The 26,415-nt window shown below is 44.4% G+C and overlaps 1 protein-coding gene across 2 annotated transcripts in view; it reads right to left on the bottom strand.

The window, feature by feature from the left end:
* The window catches only part of IFT27 (intraflagellar transport 27), a 28,247-nt gene extending 9,554 nt beyond the window's left edge, over window positions 1-18,693 (bottom strand). Inside the window, exons 1-3 of one of the 2 annotated variants that reach the window (XM_072127589.1) lie at window positions 18,482-18,693; window positions 5,118-5,197; window positions 3,836-3,895 (exon numbers count right to left, since the gene is read on the bottom strand). In XM_072127589.1, the coding sequence (XP_071983690.1) occupies window positions 3,836-3,895; window positions 5,118-5,197; window positions 18,482-18,515 (174 nt within the window). In that variant the 5' untranslated portion in view covers window positions 18,516-18,693. The remainder of the gene's footprint in view (window positions 1-3,835; window positions 3,896-5,117; window positions 5,198-18,481) is intronic. The other variant, XM_072127588.1, reaches the window with a different exon arrangement.
* Between the last annotated feature and the right edge of the window lie 7,722 nt (window positions 18,694-26,415).

The raw sequence follows: 26,415 nt of genomic DNA, 5'->3' as shown, positions 1-26,415 counted from the left end.
GCTAAGTGAAGGATGTTAAAAAAAAAAATCCCTACAAAATCTGCGCTCATTCTCATTCTTCATTTTATAAACAGCTGTGGGAAAATGAAAGCTGAGCTCTGATTGGTTGCCACGAGTGACTATAACAGGTTGGCTCTCAGACACTGATAAATCTCCCCCAAGTTATACAGTAGGTACTCCAAATGGACACTACCAAAGAGTACAAATTGCCCCTCAAACATCGATATACACGGAAGATTAAAAAAAAGCTGTGTCTTTTAGAACTAGACATAAAAAGGGAAAAAGTTGCTGCGTCCTGAAGGGCAAAACTGTTTATGGGTTAAAATACAACAAATTACACAATTTTACGACAAATGTTTTTGCAGAAGTTCTGTGTATGAAACAATGGCAAAAAGTTCTATAAATCCCCTTTATGTATACTTCAGGAGCATGGGGCAGCACAGACAGAGCCTTGTTCACACACACAGGTGATGGGGTGCTATTTTGAGTGAATGTGTGAATGGGAATTCCTGTATTCCCATATATTAACATAGGACATCTGTCTTCTGAGGTAAAATACCTCAGAAAATCCGCCCTGAAGTCATGTGTGTGTGAACGGCGGCGTGCCAGGGGGTATAGAGTGCGGTTACACATTTGTCTGGGTATCCCGGTTAGTAGGATCCGCCGGGTCCCGATTGTGCTGATGAATTGAACTTGTCTCAGATCTCCTGATGAATTGACTTGTTTCCCCGAGTGTTAAGGATTAGCTGTCCTGCACAAGAACTGAGCACTCACCACATTTAGGAATGATTTATCTTAAACTCCTGTAGGGAGGCTCGCTTTTCATATGTCTATGATTTATGTAGATGTAAGCAAGTGGAACGAAGCTCTGAGACCCCATACAATTTACCCTTTTCGGTGATTGTCCAGTCCTCCCGTATGTATATATGTATATATATATATATATATATATATATATATATATATATATATATATATATATATATATATATATATTAGTCCAGTCATGATGCCATGTCAGTGCTACATACAACGTGCATTCGACTCATTCAAAAAAACTTCTGCATCTAGAGTCACTTCATAAAATTATGTTAGGGAAAGGCAGAAAAAGCCAGATATATAATATTTAAAGGGATATGGAGTAATTGTAATAGTGCTGGACTATTAGAAGGCTAAGTGGATATCAGAACTGGCTGCAAGAGGTTGGTTGACAAATCTACCATCAAAATACTTACTGATAGATCCGGGCACTGTGTCTGTGGTAATCTACTTTTATCTGTTGTCCATGGCCTCCCCCCTTCTAAAACATTTTAAAATATGCTAATACACCAGAAGGGCTTTGAGGGCTTTACAGGAGTCACTCTGTGCCGCAGCTTCACAGGCTGGGAAGAGACAGTGCATATGAAGCTACAGCACAGAGGGACTCTGGTAACGTCCCCCCAGAGCCCTGTCAACCAGCCACTTCAATCATTTTCGATGCAACAATGGCCCATAAGTAGAGATGAGCGAGCACTAAAATGCTCGGGTGCTCGTTATTCGAGACAAACTTTTCCCGATGCTCGAGTGCTCGACTCGAATAACGAGCCCCATTGAAGTCAATGGGAGACCTGAGCATTTTTTTTAAATAAAACTGAACAGTAAAAGAACAGTGCAAAAAAAAATATTCCAGATGTTTGCAGATGTTTTACTTGTAAGAACAGATTGAAATAACACTATTCTTCACTTTGCAGGTGTGCGCGTGTCTCCCGCTAAGTTAGGAGATGTTCTGAACATCTGGAATGTGAAGAATATTGTTCTTTCAATGTGTTCTGCACTTAAATGGTCCTGTATTCACTGTTTTTAATGTTTTAATTCTATTCTTCACATTGCAGATGTGCACGCGTATCTCCGAACCTATCGGGAGACACGCGCGCACACCTGCAATGTGAAGAATAGAATTAAAACATTAAAAACAGTGAATACAGGACCATTTAAGTGCAGAACACATTGAAAGAACACTATTCTTCACATTCCAGATGTTCAGAACATCTCCTAACTTAGCGGGAGACACGTGCGAACACCTGGAAAGTGAAGAATAGTGTTATTTCAATGTGTTCTTACAAGTAAAACATCTGCAAACATGTGTAATATTTTTTTTTTACAATAAAAATACTTTTATTCAATGTATTTTATTAATTTACTGCTCGATCTCGAGCCGGTGAGATACTCGTCCGAGTAACGAGCCAGTCCGAGTATGCTAATACTCAACCGAGCAGTATAGTCGGACGAGTATACCCGCTCATCTCTACCCATAAGGCATTAAAAGGCATTTTTTCCCCCTAAATGAAGATGACTAGTGTATGCAGTATGTTATTGATGGGGATCTGGTAAAGATTTCAAATTTGGACTGTGTAAGTGTGGGAAGCAGGATATTCAGTAATTTACTAATATTATTACATCTATTAAAAGTTCTGCTCCACTTTATTGATATGTGAAGCCTCCTGTCCTTTACCTCATCAACCAGAGATTCCTGTCCATAACATGGCTACAGATGGAGGGTCATGTGATCTTATCTATCCATGAGCAATCGCCCTACCAGGACCATGATCTTATATTCATGAATACTATCATAAGGCCCTAACAGTTAAGATATCATATGACCCTCCATCTGCGGCCATTTTATGGACAGGAATCTCTAGCTGATGAGATAACAGACAGGAGGCTTCACTTTACATATCAAGAAAGTGGAGCAGAACTTTTAATAGATGTATATTGGTGAATTACCTTATATCCTGCCCTATGTACTTAAAGGGAACCTGTCACCAGGAGACCCATTTTAGCACTCCCCAGGTCCCCACAGAGCATAGTACATACACTGCCAAAGTGTTTTTGTATTAAAAATTGTTTTTACAGAAAAAAAGATATGTTATATTGTACCTTTGATTAGCATCTGCTGTGTGACTAGGCAGTTGCCTTTTGGGAGGGGCTGGAAAGGAGCAGTCCCCCCCAACCTTGGGAAACCACTCCTCCATGTGACCTTTTCAAATATATGAAAACACCCATAAATGGGTTTAGCGACGCCCCCTGCTCCTCTACAGCCAATTCAGAGTGTTGGGAGTTATTCATATATTTGAAAAGGACACATGTTTCCCAAGGGTGGGGGGGAACTGCTCCTTTCCAGCCCCTCCCATTAGGCAACTGCCTAGTCACACAGCAGATGCTAATGAAACATATCTTTTTTTCTGTAAAACCAATTTTTTATACAAAAACACTTTGGCAGTGTATGTACTATGCTCTGTGGGGACTGGGGGAGTGCTAAAAATGGGTCTCCTGGTGATAGGTTCCCTTTAAAGGTAAAGTGTCCAACCCCTTTAAGGGGGCTGTCCGAGAGCAGAGTCTTTTTTTTCATAGATGGGCCCAGGGGGTCACAAAGTTAGCCACTATTTGTATATAGAGATTCAGCATGGTTTTGCCAGTGCGCCCATAAGCAATGATCCCGAACAACCCCTTTAACTATACTGTAACTGCTAATTACTGAATTACAACAACCCCTTTATCTCAGATCTATTTAAATTTCAACCTTATTTGGTGAAAACCTTTTATGGACTGGCCCTTTAAGTAAAATGGCTGGTACAGGAGTACAGGATGACAAGGCACCGCTACGCCTCAGCGTATCATCTAACATGTACCATTTTATCACTTGTTCAATACAGAAGCTTTGGCAGGAAAAACACAAATCACCCAGCAAGTCATCATACAGCACGGACAATGCTGGAAATCATCCAATGCTTCGTCTTGCTCAACTAGTGATAGTCCTTGTGTATGAGGGAATAAGGGAAAACACAGATGAGCTCACCACAATATCCCCGCTGTCTGGGATCTGCACAGTTTTCGTGATGACGTCCATGGTGGTTGTCTGGTGAGAAAAACATAAATCTGTCAGCCTCAGCAGTATGGGGACAGAATATCACCTCTAAATGCTCATTCTTTGCACTTTCATTCTTTAAAGGGGCATCTTATTTAGGATTTAGGCCCATACACCACCACAGCCTATGCAGGACAGGAGTAGGATTACAATGACATTCGTTTAAATTCTGGAAAATTTAGCTTTTTGTATAAATAGTTTTTGGAACACTGTATGCAAGTGACCTGTATGGAGTCACAGGGGTGGAGAGGAGTCACACTCAGATGGCATGAGTTTTCAGTGCGTTTAAAAAACGCACCAAGAATGGTCGAAGAACACACTGTGTGACCGTACCCCTAGGGTGATTTTGGTGCATTTTTGCTTGTTACCTTGCGTTTGGTCGGTTTGAATCCATTATCTTCATTTCTGGAAATGTAAGCAGCTGTGTTATGTTATCACAGCTGCTTACACTTCCAAAAATGAAGAAAAATTAATTCAAACCAGCCAAACGCATAGTAACATGAAAAAACTCATGTGTTTTAAAATGTGTTTAAATACGAGCCAAAAAAACATAGTGTAACCGCACCTATGCAAGACACTGGGTGCTGGTTGACAATCTCATGCATTTCCATGGAAATGCATATGCAATCAGGCCGAGGCATGCCCCCTGGTACGCAATTCTATCAGTACGTGTGACCGCACCCTTAAATAGCTACCCCAGTCTGAAACGGTGCCTGTCAAGAGCCGACATACCTGTATGAGGATTACTAACTAAGGCTGTAAGGTGTAAGCAGCAGTGTCCCAGTGTAACCAGGCGACTTACACTTCCAGCAATAATGGAAACGCTTTAAAACCGAACGCACCCTTACAGTCACATCAGTGATAAGAAGAAGGAGGAAAGGAAATGGTTAATTGTCTGGGACAAGAATCTTTGATGTTTCTACATTGCGATTGTGACATGAGGCAAAAAAGAATTCAAAGTAAATGAGATTGAGGAATAGATGGAAGGGAATGTTATTGATTTTGAATTTGTTTTCTTTGAATTATTTTAGTGTTCTCTTAATAAGTGGAAGTAAATACAGAAAATTGCTTTAATGGGTTAATAAAATGAGTTCTCATCAGTGGGGTCGCTCTGAAGATTATATCAAGGACCTGAATACATAGAATTCTTTGCTACTACTTGGCACGATTTCCATTCAGGACCCAGGAAAGGTGTATACAAGATTTATCATACCAGACTATAATTCTTTGGGAAGTGGCTTCCATCACTACGGAACAGCTGGATCAGTGTGCTCTTCCCAACAGTGGAGTCACCTGTGTATGAGAAAGCACAAAGCCCTTATACAGATATAGTAATAATCTATACATTTATAAGGAAACCTGCCATATGACAAAGCCAGTCTGATCTGCAGGCAGCATGTTATAGAGCAGGAAGAGCCCAACTAATTGTCCTATCTGCAGGCAGTGTGTTATAGAGCAGGAGGAGCTGAGCAGATCCATATTTTGCAGAGAAGTCAAGGTTGTGGTCCTATATTTGATAGTGAGTTATGTTTGTAAGGCCATCTGTCCCTGATAGGACCACCACATTGGCTTCTCAGCAGTGGATGAGCAGAGATATAAATTGGTAAATGAGAAATTGTATTGAATTCTTTTTTCACTGTAGGTCAATCATCTTAGCTTCTTCTGCTCTATAACATTATGACTGCAGATAGGACACTATACACATTCCTTTCAACCTCTCCTTCTCTATAGCACGATGTATGCAGATACTACACTATGTACAATCTGCCTAGCTGCTCCTGCTATATAACATGCTACCTGCATATATGAAACAATGTACAATCTGCCCAGAATCACCTGCTGTATAACATGCTGCCTCCAGATATGTCAAAATGTGCAATCTGCGCAGCATCTCCTGCTCTATAACATGCTACCTGCATATATGACACAATGTACAATCTGCCCAGCATCTCCTGCTGTATAACAACTGCCCCCAGATATGTCAATATGTGCAATCTGCTCAGCACCTCCTGCTCTATGAGATGATGTCTGCAGATAGGACAATATGTATAATCTACTCAGCTTCTTCTGCTCTATAACATGCTGCTCAGATAGGAAAGTATGTACAATCTTACTGAGCTCCTCCTGCTCTATAACATGCTGCCTGCACATTAGACTGCATTATGCATATGACATCTTTCCATTGTACATGAGTCTTTCCATCTCTGCCTCTCTGGAATCACAGTTTTCTCTTGCTCACTGGAGATTAACAGTATCAAACAGGAGGCTGAAATATCACAAAATGGATGAGAATATGTAGTCCAGTTACGTAGTCCAGGTATATGGTCCATTTGTCCTATAAATAGGAATCCACCCTCTAACGTGTGATACAACATACTAAATATTGGACATATGGACCATATACCTGGACTATATCCTCTCACCCATTTTTTTGATATTTCAGCCCCCTGTTTGGTACCGTTTACCTCTAGTGAAGCATATTGAATAGGTATAGATTGTTTATCCACTGTATATCAAGTCGAGACATCATGTGTTTTTGGGGCGCAATAAAAGTATCACTTGGCAATGTACTGGACTGGAGGGCACAGATTTCCTCTGGACAGAACATTTTTGGTTTCATTGGAAACTTTTTGCTACATCCCCCCTCCCACATATAACATAACTCCCCAAATTTACCCCTCCCTTACAATGTCCACACAAGCATAACAGCCTTCTAGTGGTCCCCAAATAGTATAAATGTTCCTACTACTTCCGGTATATAGCCCCCCTCACCATATGTCACCCATTAGGTGTCTCTTCCCCCTTATACTCTCTTTTCTGCCTCCTGTGTAGGAGGGGAGGACGCTGATAGAATTGGCAGCCACTAAGTGGCCAATTTACCGAGATTGCTGGTAAGCTCATGACATATTATATAAACCAGGTTAGGCCTGGTTCACACTATTGCTGAGACTTCCATTGTTCTGCTCTGTTCCAGCTCCGGTGCCCCCCTTGTTTACCTGTGATTGGCATGTGAGCGCTGCAGCCAGTGGCTGATTGAGCCGTCATGCCTTCTTCATACCCTCTGCCCATACTATGATCCCGCTTACTAGGAGGATGAAAACCTGGTGAAATATCTGTAAAATATCTACTGAGCTTTCATGTGTTTTGGCTCCAGAACCTACCCCTGCAGATTGTATCCACAGCAGAATGAAGCGGGCACTGCCATGGAGGATCTTTGTGCCAACGATATACTTAGATTGTATTCCAGCATGTACACCCACCTTCATGTAAATGCTGATCTTCATGAAGCCTAAAACTACTTCACAGCGATGTAAGATGGTTAATGTACAAAACAAATTCCTAGGAGCGATTATGTGGGAACAGTGACTGAGAGACGGGCGAGCGTGGGTACGGGCCCGGCGAGCCTGTCACTTATGATAATTGTACAGATTTTGTAACTCCCTTCCCACTCACAGACCGATAGAGGAATCTACAAAGCACATTACTTGTGTCTCCTTATACAGGTGGTCTCCTACTTAAGGACACCCGACTTATAGACGACCCCTAGCTACAGACGGACCCCTCTGCCCCCTGTGACCCCTGGTGAAGCTCTCCGGATACTTTACTATAGTCCCAGACTGCAATGATCAGCTGTAAGGTGTCTGTAATGAAGCTTTATTGATAATTCTTGGTCCCATTACAGCACAAAATGTAGAAGATCCAATTGTCACTGGGATGAATTTTTTTTTTGCCTGGAGCTACAATTATAAAATATACAGTTCCTACTTGCATACAAATTCAACTTAAGTACAAACCCAAGGAACCTATCTTGTACATAACCTGGGGACCGCATGTACAGGTCTGATGACAGCAGCGGGCAGGTGGAAAGAAACACGTGGCGCTGGGATCCCTAGGAAGGAGGTCCCCAGGTGCCCAATGTGGGTGGAATAGTTGTGCCGATAAATGACAACCATTCCATGCATTCCTTTACCAAAACTGTAATCTGAAGTAAATGAAGTAGAGGAGCATAACATCACAGCTACATTCACTGGGATACAATAAAATGTAATCTGATCAGTGGGGTCCAACTGCTGGAAAGCCACCCATCATGAGAACAGAGACGCGACGATCAAGAGAACGGGGGTCCCATTTTTAGTAATCGATAGAGCAGGATGTAGGGCATAAGTCCTACAGCTGCATTAATTACTACTGGGACATCAGAAAATTGCCAAGCACAGCGCCCAGCCAGCCGGACACATGATCTACCTGTCGCTCCATCAATTAAAGAGAACAGGGTCCATGTTCTTGTAATCAGTAGGGGTCCCAGCAGTTGGACCCTCACCAATAATATTGTTGTCCCCTATCCTGTGAAGAAGGGATATTATTGTTTAATAATCATATAAAGGGAGGAATTAATAACACTGTGTCTAATTTTAGCAGATGACATCAAGCTGTGTAGTGTAATACAGTCTATGGAGGATGTTCAACGTGGTTGAAAGTTGTTCCAGGTTAAATCTATTAAAAAGACAAGGGGGCACCGTCTCCGTCTGGAGAAAACAAGGTTTAATCATCAGTGGTGACAGGGCTTCTTTACTGTAAGACCTGTGAATCTGTGGAATAGCCTGCCTCAGGAGCTGGTCACAGTAGGAACAGCAGAGAGCTTCATGAAGGGTCTAGATGCCTTCTTATATCAAAATAACATTGATGCTTATGTTATAATATAGAATTGTGTTCCCTTACATCCCTTCCTTGGGTGAACTTGATGGACATGTGTCTTTTTTCAACTGTATTATGCAACTACCACAGATGGAGTTACGATTCCAGACTGAAGTCTGCTGTGAATTTGCAGATTTTAAGTAGTTTTTTTTTCCAGGTACAGCCGCGGTTTCTCTTCTCTCATTGATGATATTCCATGAATCTACAACCCGCTGCTCATGTCCATTTCGGTGTGATTACAGCAGATTATATAATTTCATGGATTTCAAAGAAACTTTATTCTGCGGCAGATTCCACAATAGTGCAACGGGTCAGACCACCCAATCGGAAAAGTAGGCGGCACAGTGTGGAATGGAAAGCAAAGGAAATCCCTGCACTCTGATTTTCCATACTTAAAATTCGGAGGAGCTCCATACATCCACGTGGCAGCTCTTTTTCAAGACGAGTAGCTTAGATGTCTTGGTAATTTTAGAAACAGCTAAATAAAGACTGTGTATTTCTCTTAAAATAGTAAAGGAGCCTGTTAATATGGCGCTGAGCGTAACCACTGAAGCATCACTGCAAGGCCTAACATTACCAGCGACAGGACCTACCGCTTGTAAACCTCCGCGCCGAAAATCTCAGGTCTGCTGCTCGATTCTCTTTCTTTCCCAATAAAGGTCTCGCTCGTTCCTTAATACGAGAGCAATAAACTCTTCGGGGGTCTGTAATTACGGAGAGTAATTCTGCCGCTCTCTTGTCTGTTTAAAGGTACTCGGAGCTCGATTTCTCAAGACGTGCAATTTCTTTCCCCGGGTAATCGCGTGCCCTGCCGTGTGGTATTGTGCGCTGTATATACAATATGATAATGTGTATAATCACACAGCTGCTGCGCCACGCTGCCACTTTCATGGCCACTTTAGACCAATAAGCAGTTGTGATTCGGTGTCAAATAAACAGAATGGACGGACTATGGCGGCTCCGGCGTTCACCTTACGGATGGGGATCGCACAGATCCTGGAAATCGCAGATCAGGAATGAGAACCACACATTTTACATGTGAACAATGCGCAAAACATGGGGACAAGCCCCTCCCTCTTCTGACTGAATTACATTTCAAAACGCAATCCAACCGGAAACTGTGAACGTGGCCGTATGTAAGTAAAGGGGTATTCCAGGAGTCTGTCCCCCTGTCAATCAGAGGCTGAAGCATCGGATGAGCGCTGTGACATCCGATAATTCCCTTATTTATATAGCTCACACAGATTACGCAGCGCTGCACACAGCTTACCAAATCCTTGGCTAGCAAGCACAGCACCGCACGTTGCATACTGGCTCTGCTGGGTATTGCAGCCGGAATGGACTGACTCTCAAGTGACTGGTAGACATGATATCACAGGCCTGAGAAGCAAAAGCAGCTCTCACTGCTGTTTAACCCCGTAACTACCTGGCCCTCTTTTTTGTTTTCCATTTTTTACTCCCCACCTTCAAAAATCTATAACTTTTCTATTTTTACACATAAAGAGATGTGTGATGGTTTGTTTTCTGCGTAACAATTTGCTCTTCATAGTGACGGTATTTAATATTCCATGCCATGTGCTGGGAAGTGGGAAAAATTTCTAAATGCAGTGAAAATGGTGAAAAAACCATTTGCGCCATTTTCTAGTGGGCTTGGATTTTTACAGCTTTCACTGTGCGTCCCAAATGACATGTGTACTTTATTCTTTGGGTTAGTGCGATCATGGGGATAACAAATTTGTAGGTTTTATAATGTTTTCATACATTTACAATAATTAAAACCTCCTGTACAAACATTTTTTGGGGATTTTGCCATCTTCTAGCGCTAATAACTTTTTCATACTTTGGTGTACGGAGCTGTGGGTGGTGTCATTTTGTGTCACTTCTGATGACATTTTCAATGCTACCAATCTTCAGACTGTATAACCTTTTGATCACTTTATTTATTAAATTTTTTATATTTTTCAAAATGGCAAAAAAGAGCCATTTTCAACTTCGGACGCTATTTTCAGTTACAGGGTTAAATGCAGTGAAAAAACGTTATTATATTTTGATAGATTGGACATTTTCAGATGTGGCGATACCTAATGTGTTTATGATTTTTACAGTTTATTTATATTTATATCAGTTTGAGGGAAAGGGGGTGATTTGAACTTGTTGCTTTTTAAAACTTTTTTTTATTTTTACTATTTTTCAGACCTCCTGTGGTACTTTAACCCTAGGTTGTCTTATCGATCCTACCATATACTGCCATACTACTGTATGGGGATTTTTGTGCAAATCGCACATTGTAATAAAATGGTTAAAACGAGACAGCCTTGGCTCTTCGGAAGACCCGAGGTTGTCACGGCAACCGATCGCCGCTCCCCGATGACATCACAAGGAGCAAAAATCGTCACCAAGATGTGCATGCGCATGAATTCGGCGAGACAGCCAAGTGACATTGGATAGAGGAGTGGAAAGAGGAGGAACCGATGACATGCTGAGGAGGCGGCTGGTAGACTCAAGTGTGACCATCGATCAACTTAGTTAAAAAAAAGGGTGCCCTTAGGCATATAAGGCTCTATGGGAACCTGTCTAATGCTCATTTTTTTCAAACAGCGGTGACAGGTTCCCTTTAAATCCATTTAGTTTCCCACAAGTAAATCCACTGAACACTGCACAGTGCACATACAGGATGTATATGGAGACAGTATGGCAGCTTTCATGACATAAAGGAGCAGGGAACATAATAAGTAAGTGGTAGAAATCATCTTGAGTATAAGCCGACCCGAGTATAAGCTGAGAGCCCTAATTTTACCACCAAAAACTGGGAAAGCCTATTGACTCGAGTATAACCCGAGGGAGGGAAATGCATTGGTTACAGCCCCCCCCCCAGTATATAGCCAGCCAGCCCCCGTGTAGTATACAGCCAGCCAGCCCCCGTGTAGTATACAGCCAGCCCCCGTGTAGTATACAGCCCGCCAGCCCCCGTGTAGTATACAGCCCACCAGCCCCCGTGTAGTATACAGCCAGCCAGCCCCCGTGTAGTATACAGCCAGCCCCCGTGTAGTATACAGCCCGCCAGCCCCCGTGTAGTATACAGCCCGCCAGCCCCCGTGTAGTATACAGCCCGCCAGCCCCCGTGTAGTATACAGCCCGCCAGCCCCCGTGTAGTATACAGCCCGCCAGCCCCCGTGTAGTATACAGCCCGCCAGCCCCCGTGTAGTATACAGCCCGCCAGCCCCCGTGTAGTATACAGCCCGCCAGCCCCCGTGTAGTATACAGCCCGCCAGCCCCCGTGTAGTATACAGCCCGCCAGCCCCCGTGTAGTATACAGCCCGCCAGCCCCCGTGTAGTATACAGCCCGCCAGCCCCCGTGTAGTATACAGCCCGCCAGCCCCCGTGTAGTATACAGCCCGCCAGCCCCCGTGAAGTATACAGCCCGCCAGCCCCCAGTAGTATACAGCCCGCCAGCCCCCAGTAGTATACAGCCCGCCAGCCCCCAGTAGTATACAGCCCGCCAGCCCCCAGTAGTATACAGCCCGCCAGCCCCCAGTAGTATACAGCCCGCCAGCCCCTAGTAGTATACAGCCCGCCAGCCCTCAGTAGTATACAGCCCGCCAGCCCTCAGTAGTATACAGCCTGCCCCCATGTAGTATAGAGCCTGCCAGCCCCCCGTAGTATACAGCCTGCCCCCATGTAGTATACAGCAAGCCCCTAGTAGTATACAGCCTGCCCCCATGTAGTATACAGCCTGCCCCCATGTAGTATACAGCCTGCCAGCTCCCGTGCAGTATACAGTATAAAGGAGCAGGGAACATAATAAGTAAGTGGTAGAAATCATCTTGAGTATAAGCCGACCCGAGTACAAGCTGAGAGCCCTAATTTTACCACCAAAAACTGGGAAAGCCTATTAAGTCGAGTATAAGCCGAGGGAGGGAAATGCATTGGTTACAGCCCCAGTATATCGCCAGCCCCCGCGCAGCATACAGCCCGCCAGCCCCCGCGCAGCATACAGCCCGCCAGCCCCCGCGCAGCATACAGCCCGCCAGCCCCCGCGCAGCATACAGCCCGCCAGCCCCCGCGCAGCATACAGCCCGCCAGCCCCCGCGCAGCATACAGCCCGCCAGCCCCCGCGCAGCATACAGCCCGCCAGCCCCCGCGCAGCATACAGCCCGCCAGCCCCCGCGCAGCATACAGCCCGCCAGCCCCAGTATACAGCCTGCCACCCTCCGGTGCCCCGATACTCCACGCATCCTGGTCGCAGCTCCTGGCGGCTCCTCTTCTATCTTCTCTATGACGTAGTAGCCGGCAGAGATGCGTCCACGCGATCTGCCGGCCGGTGCATACTATGCAGCGACACGGCCGGATTATAATGTGCGCCAGCTGGCAGATCGCATGGACGTCTCTCTGCCAGCTACTACAACATAGAGAAGAGGAGCCACCGGGAGCCTCGACGGAACTGCGTGGAGCATCGGGGCGCCGGAGGGTGAGTATGTAAGTTTATTTTTTTTTACTGACTCGTGTATAAGGTGAGGCTTTTCAGCACATTTTTTGTGCTGAAAAACTCGGCTTATACATGAGTATATATGGTACATGAATTCTATAGCCTGTGCTGTGCACTAAGGGTTAATAACTTATCTTCACAGAGCTGATACTGCCAATGACAAGGTGGAGGAAGGGAGCAGCTGGAAGAGTAGAGTCAGACAGATAAAGTTCTGTAAAATCTCCTCACTTGAAAGAGACATCATGAATAAATAGGCTAAACTGAGGAGAATGGGCAAGAAACAGTGGGACATAGGTAATCAAGGTAAGTTGAGTCCCCATTTAACCACTTAATTACCGGATTCTTTTCCATTTTTGCTCTTCAGTTTTTTACACCCCTCTCTACACAAGCCATGTCTTTTTACATTTTACACCATTTTATATTTTGTATTTCATTATAAAAATTCCATAAGTGGAAGAATTGCAAAAAGAATCCACAGTTGCGCCACATTCCGATAAACTTTGTTTTTATAAAAATATAGGCTTTATTATTTTTTAATTCTAAAACTCCCCAAAAAATTCTTAGTTTTGCCATATTTTGACGCCAATAACTTTTTCAGTTTGGTGTATTGAGGTGCCAATTTTTGAGGGACAAGCTGATGTTTTCATTGCGACCATTTTGAGGAATTTACGACCTCATGGTCGGACACGTGGGTACTATTTTCAGTCACTGGGATTAACTACCGGGAGTAATGTTTTTTTATATTTTGATCATACTTTCTGGGACGAGGCATTACATAACATGTTCATGATTTTACTTGTTTATTTATTTTTATATGCGTTTTAGAAAAAGGGAGGTGCTTTGATTTTTTTTTTTTTAATTTTGCGTCACTTTATCTGGTTAACTTCAAAATGCTTTAACTGAGGCCCCTTTCACACTTGCTTTTTTCACGCGCGTTTTCTGTGCTTTTGACGCGCAGAACTTGCATTGCACTCTGACCCATTGAAACCAATGGGTCTTTTCAGACTTGCATTTTTTTTCACGCACACACGCACGTTTTTTTTAACGCACGTTTTTTTTAACGCGCGTTTAAATGTCTATGGAGATGCATCAAAAACGCATCGCACTCTAAGACACTTGCATCCCTAAATTACTTTAGGGACCATTTCATTTCTATAGGGGGTTTGGAAGTTCTGTTAATAGAAAACCCCCACATATCACCCCGTTCTATTAACTTCACCCCTCAAACTATTCAAAACAGCAGGTAGGAAGCTTGTTATCCCTTTATGTATTTTACAGAAATTCAAACAAAATGAAGGTTTGATATGGAAAGCAATAATATTTATCATTACTACATTCATTCAGCTGCAAACCCACAAAAACTGAAAAAAAAAGTAGAAAATGCATCTATGAATATATTGTGTAGTTTCTACCGAGCACAAAGACACCCCACATGTGGATGTCACCCACTGTCAGTGTACATGGGCGCAGAAGGGAAGGAGCCATTGAGCTTTTGTAGGGTAGAATAGTTTTCAGTTGCGAGGACATGTTTGTAGAGCCCCTGAGGCTGCATCCACATGTGGCATTTTGTTTGCGTTTTGAAACAAAATCCAAAGGCTCCACCCGCGATCACACGTTGAGGTAAGATTGTATTTACTTTGCGTTTAGTTAACGTGTTGGAAACACAATGTTACGAAAATTTGTTATCCCTACTGGAGGCTTTGGATTGCGTTTCCAAACGTGAACGTGGCCTCAGGTACCACAAGCCTTTATTCCAGAGAATTTGTAAACTTTTTATCATGTGGTATAGGGGGAATTTAACCCCTTGTCCCTGATAGTCTTTTTCCATTTTACTTTCTGTCTATGGCTCCCTACTTTCAAAAATCAATAACTTTTTATTTTTTTCCATGTACAGAGCCGTGTGGGGGCTTGTTTTTTTGCGTAACAAATTGTACTTCCTAGTGACTGTATTTTATATTCTATCCCCTGTACTGGAAGTGGAAATACAATTCAAAATGCAGTAAAATTGACAAGAAACCGCATTTGCACCATTTTCTTGTGGGCTAAGTTTTTTCGTCTATCACTATGCCCTCCAAATAGCATCTCTAATATATACTTTGGTTCAGTACGATCACAGGGATACCAAATTTATTTAAGTTTTTTTTTAGGTGTTAATAGTTCTTACCAAAAATTTTAACGTATTGTACCCCCCCAAATAATATTAATTTTACCATATTGTGACTCCAATAACTATTTCACACTTAGGAGAAGGGAATTGGCTAAGGTGTCATTTTTTCCGGGATGAGCTGACGTTTTCATTGTTACCATTTTCTGGACTTTTTTCCACTTTTTTTTTTATTATTTATTGTTTTATATGTGTTAGGGACATTCTAATGAATTTTATTTATTTATTTTTTGTGTTTTTTTTTTTTTAAACTTTTTTTTGTTTTTACAATACTAACATATGAACTAGTAATCATGTATTGCAGTGCATTAGAAGTGTCAGCCTATGCATCAGCTCGGTCCAGTCATGGGTCCAGCCAGGTCCCAGGCTGCATGACACCCCGCCGGAGGAGAGGTAGGGAGCCCCCGCTCTCTACAGGTATGTAGATCCTGCGGTCACTACATTGACTCCCCGATCAAACGGGTTAGGACTGTTAGAGCAGCTGCCATAACCTTAGGTAAGGCCGACGGAGAAACCAGTCAGCCTAGCCGAAGGCCCTTGAGTGTCAGCCTAGCCTAAGTGACTGATGGAGAAATCCGTATGGGCGGTCACTAATAGGTTAATGATGACATCATGGGGGGGGGGGGTCTGGTCCTCTGCAGGTCCCTGCACTACTGATCCACCAGTGACATCCCAACAAAGCCTCTCGCACCAGGGGGTGCAGATCTTTAGAGGACCTGGTAGCACTGGCCACAGAGCAGTGAGGTCAGATTTTTAACTCATAAACCGTCAGTTAAAGACATTGGGGGTTATTTATCATACGCCAGCGCTTGTGCACTTCTCTGCCGCAGATGGATCCATATTCTTCCGGCGGACTTACACATTGTTTATTTCTACGCCAGGCCCTACCTGGTGTAGAAATAAACACAGACAAAATTTTTTACGTATGAATCATCTTCAAAAATCAATTTAAGTATGAATCAACCATTCATTTCGAATCAACTGAGCACATTCAGTGAGCGATACAGGCAAATAAATTGTCGTACTGTCAGGCTTCGGAACTCCTTTGTCCCAATAGCCATCCAAATGCACAACAAATCAATCAGCACCGACAAGTCGCTAAACTCCCACTTGTCTCCGTGAGCCCGTATCGATGACCTCTATCCTTTTTATGTTCATTATGTGCTGTTATATGTAGTCCAGGCTCGGACAGCTTGTGTACAACTCCATTTCCCAAAAGGGATCAAAAAAGTTTTATAGTATTGTATGAGAAAATTGGGCTGCAGCCATGGCCCCCCTTCACGGGGAAAATAATCGCAAGTGCTAGGAATAAGAAGTAACACTCCCCCTGAAGCCTCCAAAAAGTCACTCATTTCATCTGTTCATTTTCACATGACTTTGGAGGAGATTTCTTTTATAGGTCAACAGGTGAGATTTAAAGGACATCTACCACCATGATGAAGGACTCTATGCAAATAAATCTGAGGGGCTCCAGGCTCCATAGGTGTTAATGGAGCCTGGAGCCCCTCGGGCTCATTTGCATACAGTATTTCATCCTGGTGGTAGATGCCCTCTAACATAAAAGAGGGAATTCTAGAAAAGACATTTCATACTAGGAGACAAGTAGTTTAAGCAGTACAACCTGATGACAGGCTCCCATTAAGAATCAACCGACTTACGACTCACAACCTGATGGCCCATGCCCCGCCCACTCTCCATAGAACACTCTTTCAATGTTTCCAACTGTAACTGTCAGAAACAGCAGGACAGCCGCTAAGTGAAGAAGATCTTCAGCAGCAAAATGGTGGGGAAATGTTAAAGGGGATGTGCCACAAAGATACTTGTACACTATCCACATATAGCGAATGGAAAGCGGGTAAGTGTCTTTTTGATTCATCATCTTTTTGGGAAGGCTATATGGAAAAGGTTAAGCAAACCTTTGCAACATTGAATCTAGTTTGCACTTGACAGTTTTACAATATTGTATAGAATTTCTACTTCTGCAATGCAGCTACTTACTGATAAAGAGAGCCATTGGGTCAAGACCAGTATTCTACAGATAAAAGACCTGCAACATCAAATAGCTCCATTTTCTGTGTAGTGGTCAGCCGGTGTAACGGCAGATCAGCTATTATTCACATAAATGGGAGCTGAGTTGCAGTAACGGAGCACAGCCTCTACAAAGAGAATGGTGTTGTTCTCTGTGTTGATGCTGCAGTTAGAAACAGATGATCTACGGTGGTCTGATTTAGGATTACCACTGCTCTTCTACTGATGACTAGAGATGAACTGGATGCATTGCCACATTTTTGGCCAAAAAAGCTAATCCGGTAAATTGAAGCCCCTAGCAACTAGCCATGGCTATGATTGGCCAGGGGTTGCTGGCTAGTTGCTAGGGGTGGTAATTTCAGATCTGGCCTAAGGATAGGCTATTAAAAGGATAGGGATATCGATGACCTGCCCATAGGATAGTTTATCAGTAGAGATGAGTGGACTCGATTGCTCAGGTTCAGATGGGTCAGGCGCCTGAACCAGAACGCCCAACCAGACCATTAGGCCGCTCATCTCTAGACTCTCCTATGGCCGGGTCATCAATATCACTTTGCTAGTAAATCCTTTTAATAGCCTATCCCTAGGACGGACCATTGCTTGGAGATCACAGGGGTAGCTCCTCCCTGCAGCACCTGAATTGCCTTTAAAAACGTAATACAAGTACAATGTGTGAACACAGCCTGAAAGATGAAGATGATTTCCCTATAAACAACCATTCTGGAGCTTGGTTCCTCTGTGTGCCAGTCCTGGTAATGTGTGGATAGAGTGAGGTGGTTCGTTTCCTATCTCTGACACTGGCTGCTCAGTGCTGATGGGGGACAATTCATTTCCAAGAGGAATAAGAGAGCAATGACACAAAAGATGCTTGTAGGGCGGCACAGTGGCAGAGTGGGTAGCACTTCTGCCTTGCAGCGCTGGGGTCCTCGGTTCAAATCCCACCCAGGTCAACATCTGCAAAGTTTATGTACATTCTCTCAGTGTTTGCGTGGGTTTTCTCCAGATCCTCTGGGTTCCTCCCACACTCCAAAACATACTGTTAGGTTGATTAGATTGTGAGCCCCATGTGGACAGGGACCGATTTGACAAGCTTTGTGCAGCGCTGCGTAATGTGTGCGCGCTTTATAAATAAAGAATTATTATAAGACATCTGCAGAGAGGACTGATAGGCCGCACTGTACCGGGAGGACAGGACGGGACTCACCGGCTACTATGCACTTGGCTGACAGCTTCCCCATGCCTCCCGCGCTCCCCTCCAGCGTGTACCGCCGCCTCTCCTGCAATAACACCGAGTCCTCCCGATACTCAGCGCACAGACGCTCCGGCTACCATAGCAACAAAACAGGGGGTAAAGGACCTCAGGTGACGTAGTATTCACGTGACCAGTCACATGTACAGGGAGGAGCCAGGCTCTGGACTGAGCCGCTGTGTGCAGGTAGCGGGAAAAGGACCTGTGGTGATGTCATGGTCATGTGATCATCAGGAAAGGAGGGAGGGGCTGTGTGATAGGAGTCTGGCACAGTATCACGTGATGTGGAGGGAATATAGCGTGTACTATGTATGTGTAGCATGGCTGTGTGTGTCATGTACTGTATATGCGGCATATATGTGTGTCATGTACTGTATATGCGCAGAGCTGTGTGTGTCATGTGCTGTATATGCAGCAGAGCTGTGTGTGTCATGTACTGTATATGCGCAGAGCTGTTTGTGTCATGTGCTGTATATGCAGCAGAGCTGTGTGTGTCATGTACTATATATGCGGCAGAGCTGTGTGTGTCATGTACTGTATATGCGCAGAGCTGTGTGTGTCATGTACTGTATATGCGGCAGTGCTGTGTGTGTCATGTACTGTATATGCGCAGTGCTGTATGTGTCATGTACTGTATATGCGGCAGAGCTGTGTGTGTCATGTACTGTATATGCGGCAGGGCTGTGTGTGTCATGTACTGTATATGCGGCAGAGCTGTGTGTGTCATGTACTGTATATGCGGCAGGGCTGTGTGTGTCATGTACTGTATATGCGGCAGGGCTGTGTGTGTCATGTACTGTATACGCGGCAGTACTGTGTGTGTCATGTACTGTATACGCGGCAGAGCTGTGTGTGTCATGTACTGTATACGCGGCAGAGCTGTGTGTGTCATGTACTGTATACGCGGCAGGGCTGTGTGTGTCATGTACTGTATATGCGGCAGAGCTGTGTGTGTCATGTACTGTATATGCGGCAGAGCTGTGTGTGTCATGTACTGTATATGCGGCAGGGCTGTGTGTGTCATGTACTGTATATGCGGCAGAGCTGTGTGTGTCATGTACTGTATATGCGGCAGAGCTGTGTGTGTCATGTACTGTATACGCGGCAGAGCTGTGTGTGTCATGTACTGTATACGCGGCAGAGCTGTGTGTGTCATGTACTGTATATGCGGCAGAGCTGTGTGTGTGTGTCATGTACTGTATACGCGGCAGAGCTGTGTGTGTCATGTACTGTATACGCGGCAGGGCTGTGTGTGTCATGTACTGTATATGCGGCAGAGCTGTGTGTGTCATGTACTGTATATGCGGCAGGGCTGTGTGTGTCATGTACTGTATATGCGGCAGGGCTGTGTGTGTCATGTACTGTATATGCGGCAGAGCTGTGTGTGTCATGTACTGTATATGCGGCAGAGCTGTGTGTGTCATGTACTGTATACGCGGCAGAGCTGTGTGTGTCATGTACTGTATACGCGGCAGAGCTGTGTGTGTGTCATGTACTGTATACGCGGCAGAGCTGTGTGTGTCATGTACTGTATACGCGGCAGTGCTGTGTGTGTCTATGGAAACGCCTGCGAACGGGAACGAGCCGCCACTCTGAACGCCGATGCGATAGAAACGCTGATGCGATCGGGCCGCGGCCCGCGCCGGTGGGTGCGGCTTTGTCTGCGTTTGCACCATATACAGGAGCCAGATTTACTTATCCGGTCTATTCGCGATCCAGCAGCGCGTTCTCTGTGGAGGATTCAGGTCCGGCTGGGATTCACTAAGGTAGTTCCCCCGATGTCCACCGGGTGTCGCTGCTGCGCTGAATTCCGTCGGAGTGCACTGAAGTTCACCATTTTTTTTTTTCGGGTTTGCACGCCGGCACCGATGTGCCATAATCCGATCGCGTGCGCCAAAAACCCAGGGCAATTCATGGAAAATCGGCGCAAAACAGAAAAATTCGGGTAACCAGACGTAAAAACGCGACTCGGGCCCTTAGTAAATGACCCCCATTGTCTGCTGCTGTTGCTGTGGCAGTTAGATGCTAAGCCGTGATTGGTTGCTGTTCTACCACAGGTCATTTATATCAGCTCAGAGCTGTGATTGGTTACTATAGGCAATGAGTATAAATATATATTGGGATACGGAGATAGGGGAAGATTTATCAGAAATGTTTCAGCTAAAACTGTTCCATGGAAACCAATCAAAGATGAGCTGTAATTTCTTAAACAGCTGTGGGAAAATGAAACTTGAGCTCTGATCGCTTGCCATGGGCAACTTGAACAATTCTGCTCTCAGACACTGCTGATAAATATCCCCATAGACAAAGAGACAGTCACTGAAGGAGACGGTCAGAGACAGAGAGTCACAGAGAGAGATATATGCATATAAAATATTTATTGTTAACCCATTCTATTTTGTCATAGTTAAAAGCAATTATTTCCTATCCTGATCAGTGCCAGCATCTATAGTTAGTTATGTATATTTAGTAGATCTCTCAATACCTGTGGGCATTGGGGGAGATTTATCAATCTGTCTATGCCACAATTCTGGAGTCATTTGCTCAATAAATGTGGTGTAAGCCATTTCAGAAAGGTTTCAGACCATTTAGGGCAGTTTTTTAAATTTTGGTGGGAAGCTCAGTCTGAGATCCAGAAAATTCTGATGTAATCTAGACCAACTATTAGCTGATTTTATGTACTACTCCACAGTTTTAAACTATTCCAGGTACATCATCCAGGGGGATTTGTCTGGCGCAGAATTAGACTGTGGAGTCTGCACTGGTCTATTCAGTGGTCTATTCAGACTGTGGAGTCTAGTTCTGATTCTAAATTACTCTTTGCACACTCAAGTACAGATCAAAGGGCTTGTGAGAGGATTGCCAAATGCTTAATACTAATCTCTTCTAATATTAAGACAGAATAAACCTCAACCAGAGTCAAAACATGAATCTGCTGGGCCCCAATGCAAAGTCTTCACCAGACCTCCTACTGTATTATTTAGAATACTGCTCTCTTTTTATGGGGAGGAGACACTATTATCCTGGGAGAAAATCTATCTTCATACATACTGTCTGTATGGAAACATCTGCAATGTGTTCTTCACACATATTGTTCTTCATATACTATTGTGAAGAACACCATTCGGCACGTGTGTCTTCCGATAAGTTAGCAGATGTACGGAAACATCTGCAATGTGTTCTTCACTGTGTTCTTTCAATGAAAACATCTGCAATGTGTTCTTCTTCAGTGTTCTTCTTTTAATGTGTTCTTTCAGTGGAAAATGCTCGAGTCTCCCATTGACTACAATGGGGTTCGTTATTCGAGACGAGCACTCGAGCATCGGGAAAAGTTCATCTCGAATAACGAGCAGTCGAGCATTTTAGTGCTCGCTCATCTCTAATAAGTAATTGAACCTGTTTGATGAACGCTTTAAGAAAAAACTGTTAAAAACCCACCAAAAATCACATAATAAGTATGCTATCCCCATTATCATACTGACTAGAATAAAGATAATAAGTTTATTGATCTATACAGTGAACACCAAAAAAAATGTCAAAAGGACATAACCAGCCCAAAATGGTATCACTGGAAAATGTTTCTAATCTCCACAAAGCTCCCAATTAGTTAGTTTGCAGCTCTCAAAGGGTTAAAAGTCTTCCTAAAAGCAGTTTTTGACTCCTTCATGCTCTGAGCTGTACATGTATGGTGCTGAGCTACTAAGAGGTGGGGTTTGCTGCCAGGGCCCGAACTAGGAGAGCCAGGGCCCCATAACAGATTTCTGTATTGGGCCCACCTTCCACTTAAAAGAAATATTTGTACATACACACATGTTTATTCAATCACATCCATTTATACATTAATATATACAAACATGTATATACTTACTGTATATACCCGAGTATAAGCTCAGTTTTTCAGCACAATTTTTGTGCTTATACATTTCCCTACTCGGCTTATACATTTTATGTATATTAACCCCTTAAGGACGCAGGGTTTTTCGGCTCATTTCTCGCTCTCCAACTTCAAAAATCCATAACTTTTTCACTTTTACGTGTACAGACCTGTGTGAGGGCTTATTTTGTGCGTAACAAATTTTACTTTCCCGTAATGTTATTTATTTTAACATGCCATGTACTGCGAGGCTGAAAAAAAATTCCAAATGTGGAAAAATTGAAAAAAATCGTTCTTGTGGGCTCAGTTTTTACGACTTTCACTCTTCGCTCCAAATAACACACCTACTTTATTCTTTGGTTCGGTGCAATCGCGGTGATACCAAATTTATATAGGTTTTATTGTGTTTTAATACATTTTCAAAAATTAAACGAATGTGTACAAAAAAGAAAAACATTTTTTTGCCATCTTCTGACGCTAATAACTTTTTCATACTTTGGCGCACGGAAATGTGTGAGGGGTCATTTTTTTCGAAATGAAGCGACGTTTTCATTGCTACCATTTTGAGGTCTGTGCGACATTTTGATCATTTTTTATTTCATTTTTTATGTTATGTAAAAAGGTGTAAAAGTCGCATTTCGGACATTTGGGCGCCATTTCCCGCCCCGGAGGTCACCGCCGGCCGTAACCGTTTTTATATTTTGATAGATCGGGCATTTTGGGACGCGGCGATACCTAATATGTTTGTGATTTTTACTGTTTATTATGTTTTATATCAGTTCTAGGGAAAGGGGGGTGATTTGAATTTTTAATATTTTATACATTTTTTTTATTTTTTAAACTTTTTTTTTTCACTATTTTTTAGACCATCTAGGGTACATTAACCCTAGATGGTCAGATCGCTCCTACCATATACTGCAATACTTCTGTATTGCAATATATGGCAATTTTGCAGCACATTCATTACAATGAGCCACTGGCTCATTGTAACGAATCTGCAGAAGCCATGTATCCTCGGGTCAAACGAAGACCCGAGGCTACCATGGCAACCGTTCGCCGCCCCCCGATGACGTTTGGGGACGAGGCGATCGAAAAAAAGATGGCGGGGCCCGCGCGCCGCCGTTTTTTAAATGCCGCCGGCGACTTTGCCGGCGGCAACGAGGGGGTTAATAGCCGCGGTTATTAGCGGTGGGGGTTTTGTGCAATATGCAAAAACCCCCACCGTTGTATGAAGAGGACTCAGCCCATGAGCCCTCTTCATACATCCCTTATACCTCTGCGCCGTAGAGCTACGGCGCAGAGCGTTAAGGGGTTAAAAAAATAAACTGAGTACTCACCATTCTGACGACCCGGGAAGCTCCTCTTCTATCTCCATGTCCGCGGTGGGTCCGCAAGAGCGCCTCTTTTTTCTTCAAGCCGGCGCCAGATCCGCGACAGCTCCATGCGCACGGCCTGGCCGGCGCACTCTGTGATGTCAGCGGAGCCACCGCGAACATGAATATATAAGAGGAACTGCCTGGGCCGTTGGAATGGTGAGTACGGAGTTTATTTTTTTTTACGGGCTGGCTATATACTACAGGGGGCTGACAGGCTATATACTACAGGGGCCTGGCAGGCTATATACTACAGGGACTGGCAGGCTATATACTACAGGGACTGGCAGGCTATATACTACAGTGGCTGGCTGGCTATATACTACAGGGGGCTGCCTGGCTATATACTACAGGGGCTGGCAGGCTATATACTACAGGGGGTTGCCTGGTTATATACTGGGGCTGTAACCAATGCATTTCCCACCCTTGGCTTATACTCAAATCAATAGGTTTTTTCAGTTTTTGGACAAGGGGTCTCGCTTATACTCGGGTCGGCTTATACTCCAGTATATACGGATAAACATACTTTTATATACATACATGTATACGCACACATTTATGCACTCATATATACATTTATACATATACTATATACATATATAAACAGTACTATATATGCCCATCAAATCTGCACACATATTGTTTAATACATATAAGGGGGAATTGATATATATATATATATAGAGGCCACACCCCAGTCCGCCCTACCAGATACATCAAGAATCTTAGGCTGCTTCCGCGGCCACTGGCTCCAATACTACTGCCTCTGTACTACTGCTCTCAGTACTGCTCCTTACTACTGCCTCTGTACTACTTCTCCCATACTGCTACTCATGTACTACTACTCTTGTACGACTACTATTCCTGTACTACTACTCCCATACTACTGCTCCTCTTATACTGCTCCCATACTACTGCCTCCGGAATACTGCTCCTGTACTACTGCCCCCATACTACTGTCTCCGGAATACTGCTCCTGTACTACTGCCTCCTGAATACTGCTCCTGTACTACTGCCCCCATACTACTGCCTCCTGAATACTGCTCCTGTACTACTGCCCCCATACTACTGCCTCCTGAATACTGCTCCTGTACTACTGCCCCCATACTACTGTCTCCGGAATACTGCTCCTGTACTACTGCCTCCTGAATACTGCTCCTGTACTACTGCCCCCATACTACTGCCTCCTGAATACTGCTCCTGTACTACTGCCCCCATACTACTGCCTCCTGAATACTGCTCCTGTACTACTGCCCCCATACAACTGTCTCCGAAATACTGCTCCTGTACTACTGCCTCCTGAATACTGCTCCTGTACTACTGCCCCCATACTACTGCCTCCTGAATACTGCTCCTGTACTACTGCTCCTGTATGATTGCCCCCATACTACTGCCTCCTGAATACTGCTCCGATACTACTGCCCCCATACTACTGCCTCCGGAATACTGCTCCTGTACTACTGCCCCCGTACTACTGCCTCCGGAATACTGCTCCTGTACTACTGCCCCCATACTACTGCCTCCAGAATACTGCTCCGGTACTACTGACCCTGTACTACTGCCTCCTGAATACTGCTCCGGTACTACTGCCCCCATACTTCTGCCTCCGGAATATTGCTCCTGTAATACTGCCCCCCTACTACTGCCTCCTGAATACTGCTCCGGTACTACTGCCCTCGTACTTCTGCCTCCTGAATACTGCTCCTGTACTACTGCCCCCTACTACTGCCTCCGGAATACTGCTCTTTTACTACTGCCCCCGTACTACTGCCTCCAGAATACTGCTCCTGTAATACTGCCCCCGTACTACTGCCTCCTGAATACTGCTTTGGTACTACTGCCCCCATACTACTGCCTCCAGAATACTGCTCCTGTAATACTGCCCCGGTACTACTGCCTCCTGAATAAAGCTCCGGTACTACTGCCCCTGTAGTACTGGTCCTGTACTACTGCCCCCGTAGTACTGCCTCCTGAATAATGCTCCTGTACTACTGCCCCCGTACTACTGCCTCCTGAATACTGCTCCTGTACTACTGCCCCCTACTACTGCCTCCGGAATACTGCTCTTTTACTACTGCCCCCGTACTACTGCCTCCAGAATACTGCTCCTGTAATACTGCCCCCGTACTACTGCCTCCTGAATACTGCTCTGGTACTACTGCCTCCTGAATACTGCTCCTGTACTACTGCCCCCGTACTACTGCCTCCTGAATAATGCTCTGGTACTACTGCCCTCGTACTTCTGCCTCCGGAATACTGCTCCTGTACTACTGCCTCCAGAATACTGCTCCTGTACTACTGACCCCGTACTACTGCCTCCGGAATACTGCTCCTGTACTACTGCTCCTGTACTACTGCCCCCATACTAGTGCCTCCTGAATACTGCTCCGGTACAACTGCCCCCGTACTTCTGCCTCCGGAATACTGCTCCTGTACTACTGCCCCTGACTACTGCCTCCAAAATACTGCTCCGGTACTACTGCCCCCATACTACTGCCTTCGGAATACTGCTCCTGTACTGCTGCCTCCGGAATACTGCTCTTTTACTACTGCCGCCATACTACTGCCTCCTGAATACTGCTCCTGTACAACTGCTCCTGTACTACTGCCCCCATACTACTGCCTCCTAAATACTGCTCCGG

This window comes from Engystomops pustulosus, chromosome 10, assembly GCF_040894005.1.
Source record: "Engystomops pustulosus chromosome 10, aEngPut4.maternal, whole genome shotgun sequence".
In the NCBI taxonomy this organism is placed as follows: Eukaryota; Metazoa; Chordata; class Amphibia; order Anura; family Leptodactylidae; genus Engystomops; species Engystomops pustulosus.
The sequence above is the reverse complement of the archived record's forward strand: the minus strand, read 5'-3'. Positions and strand labels throughout refer to the sequence as shown.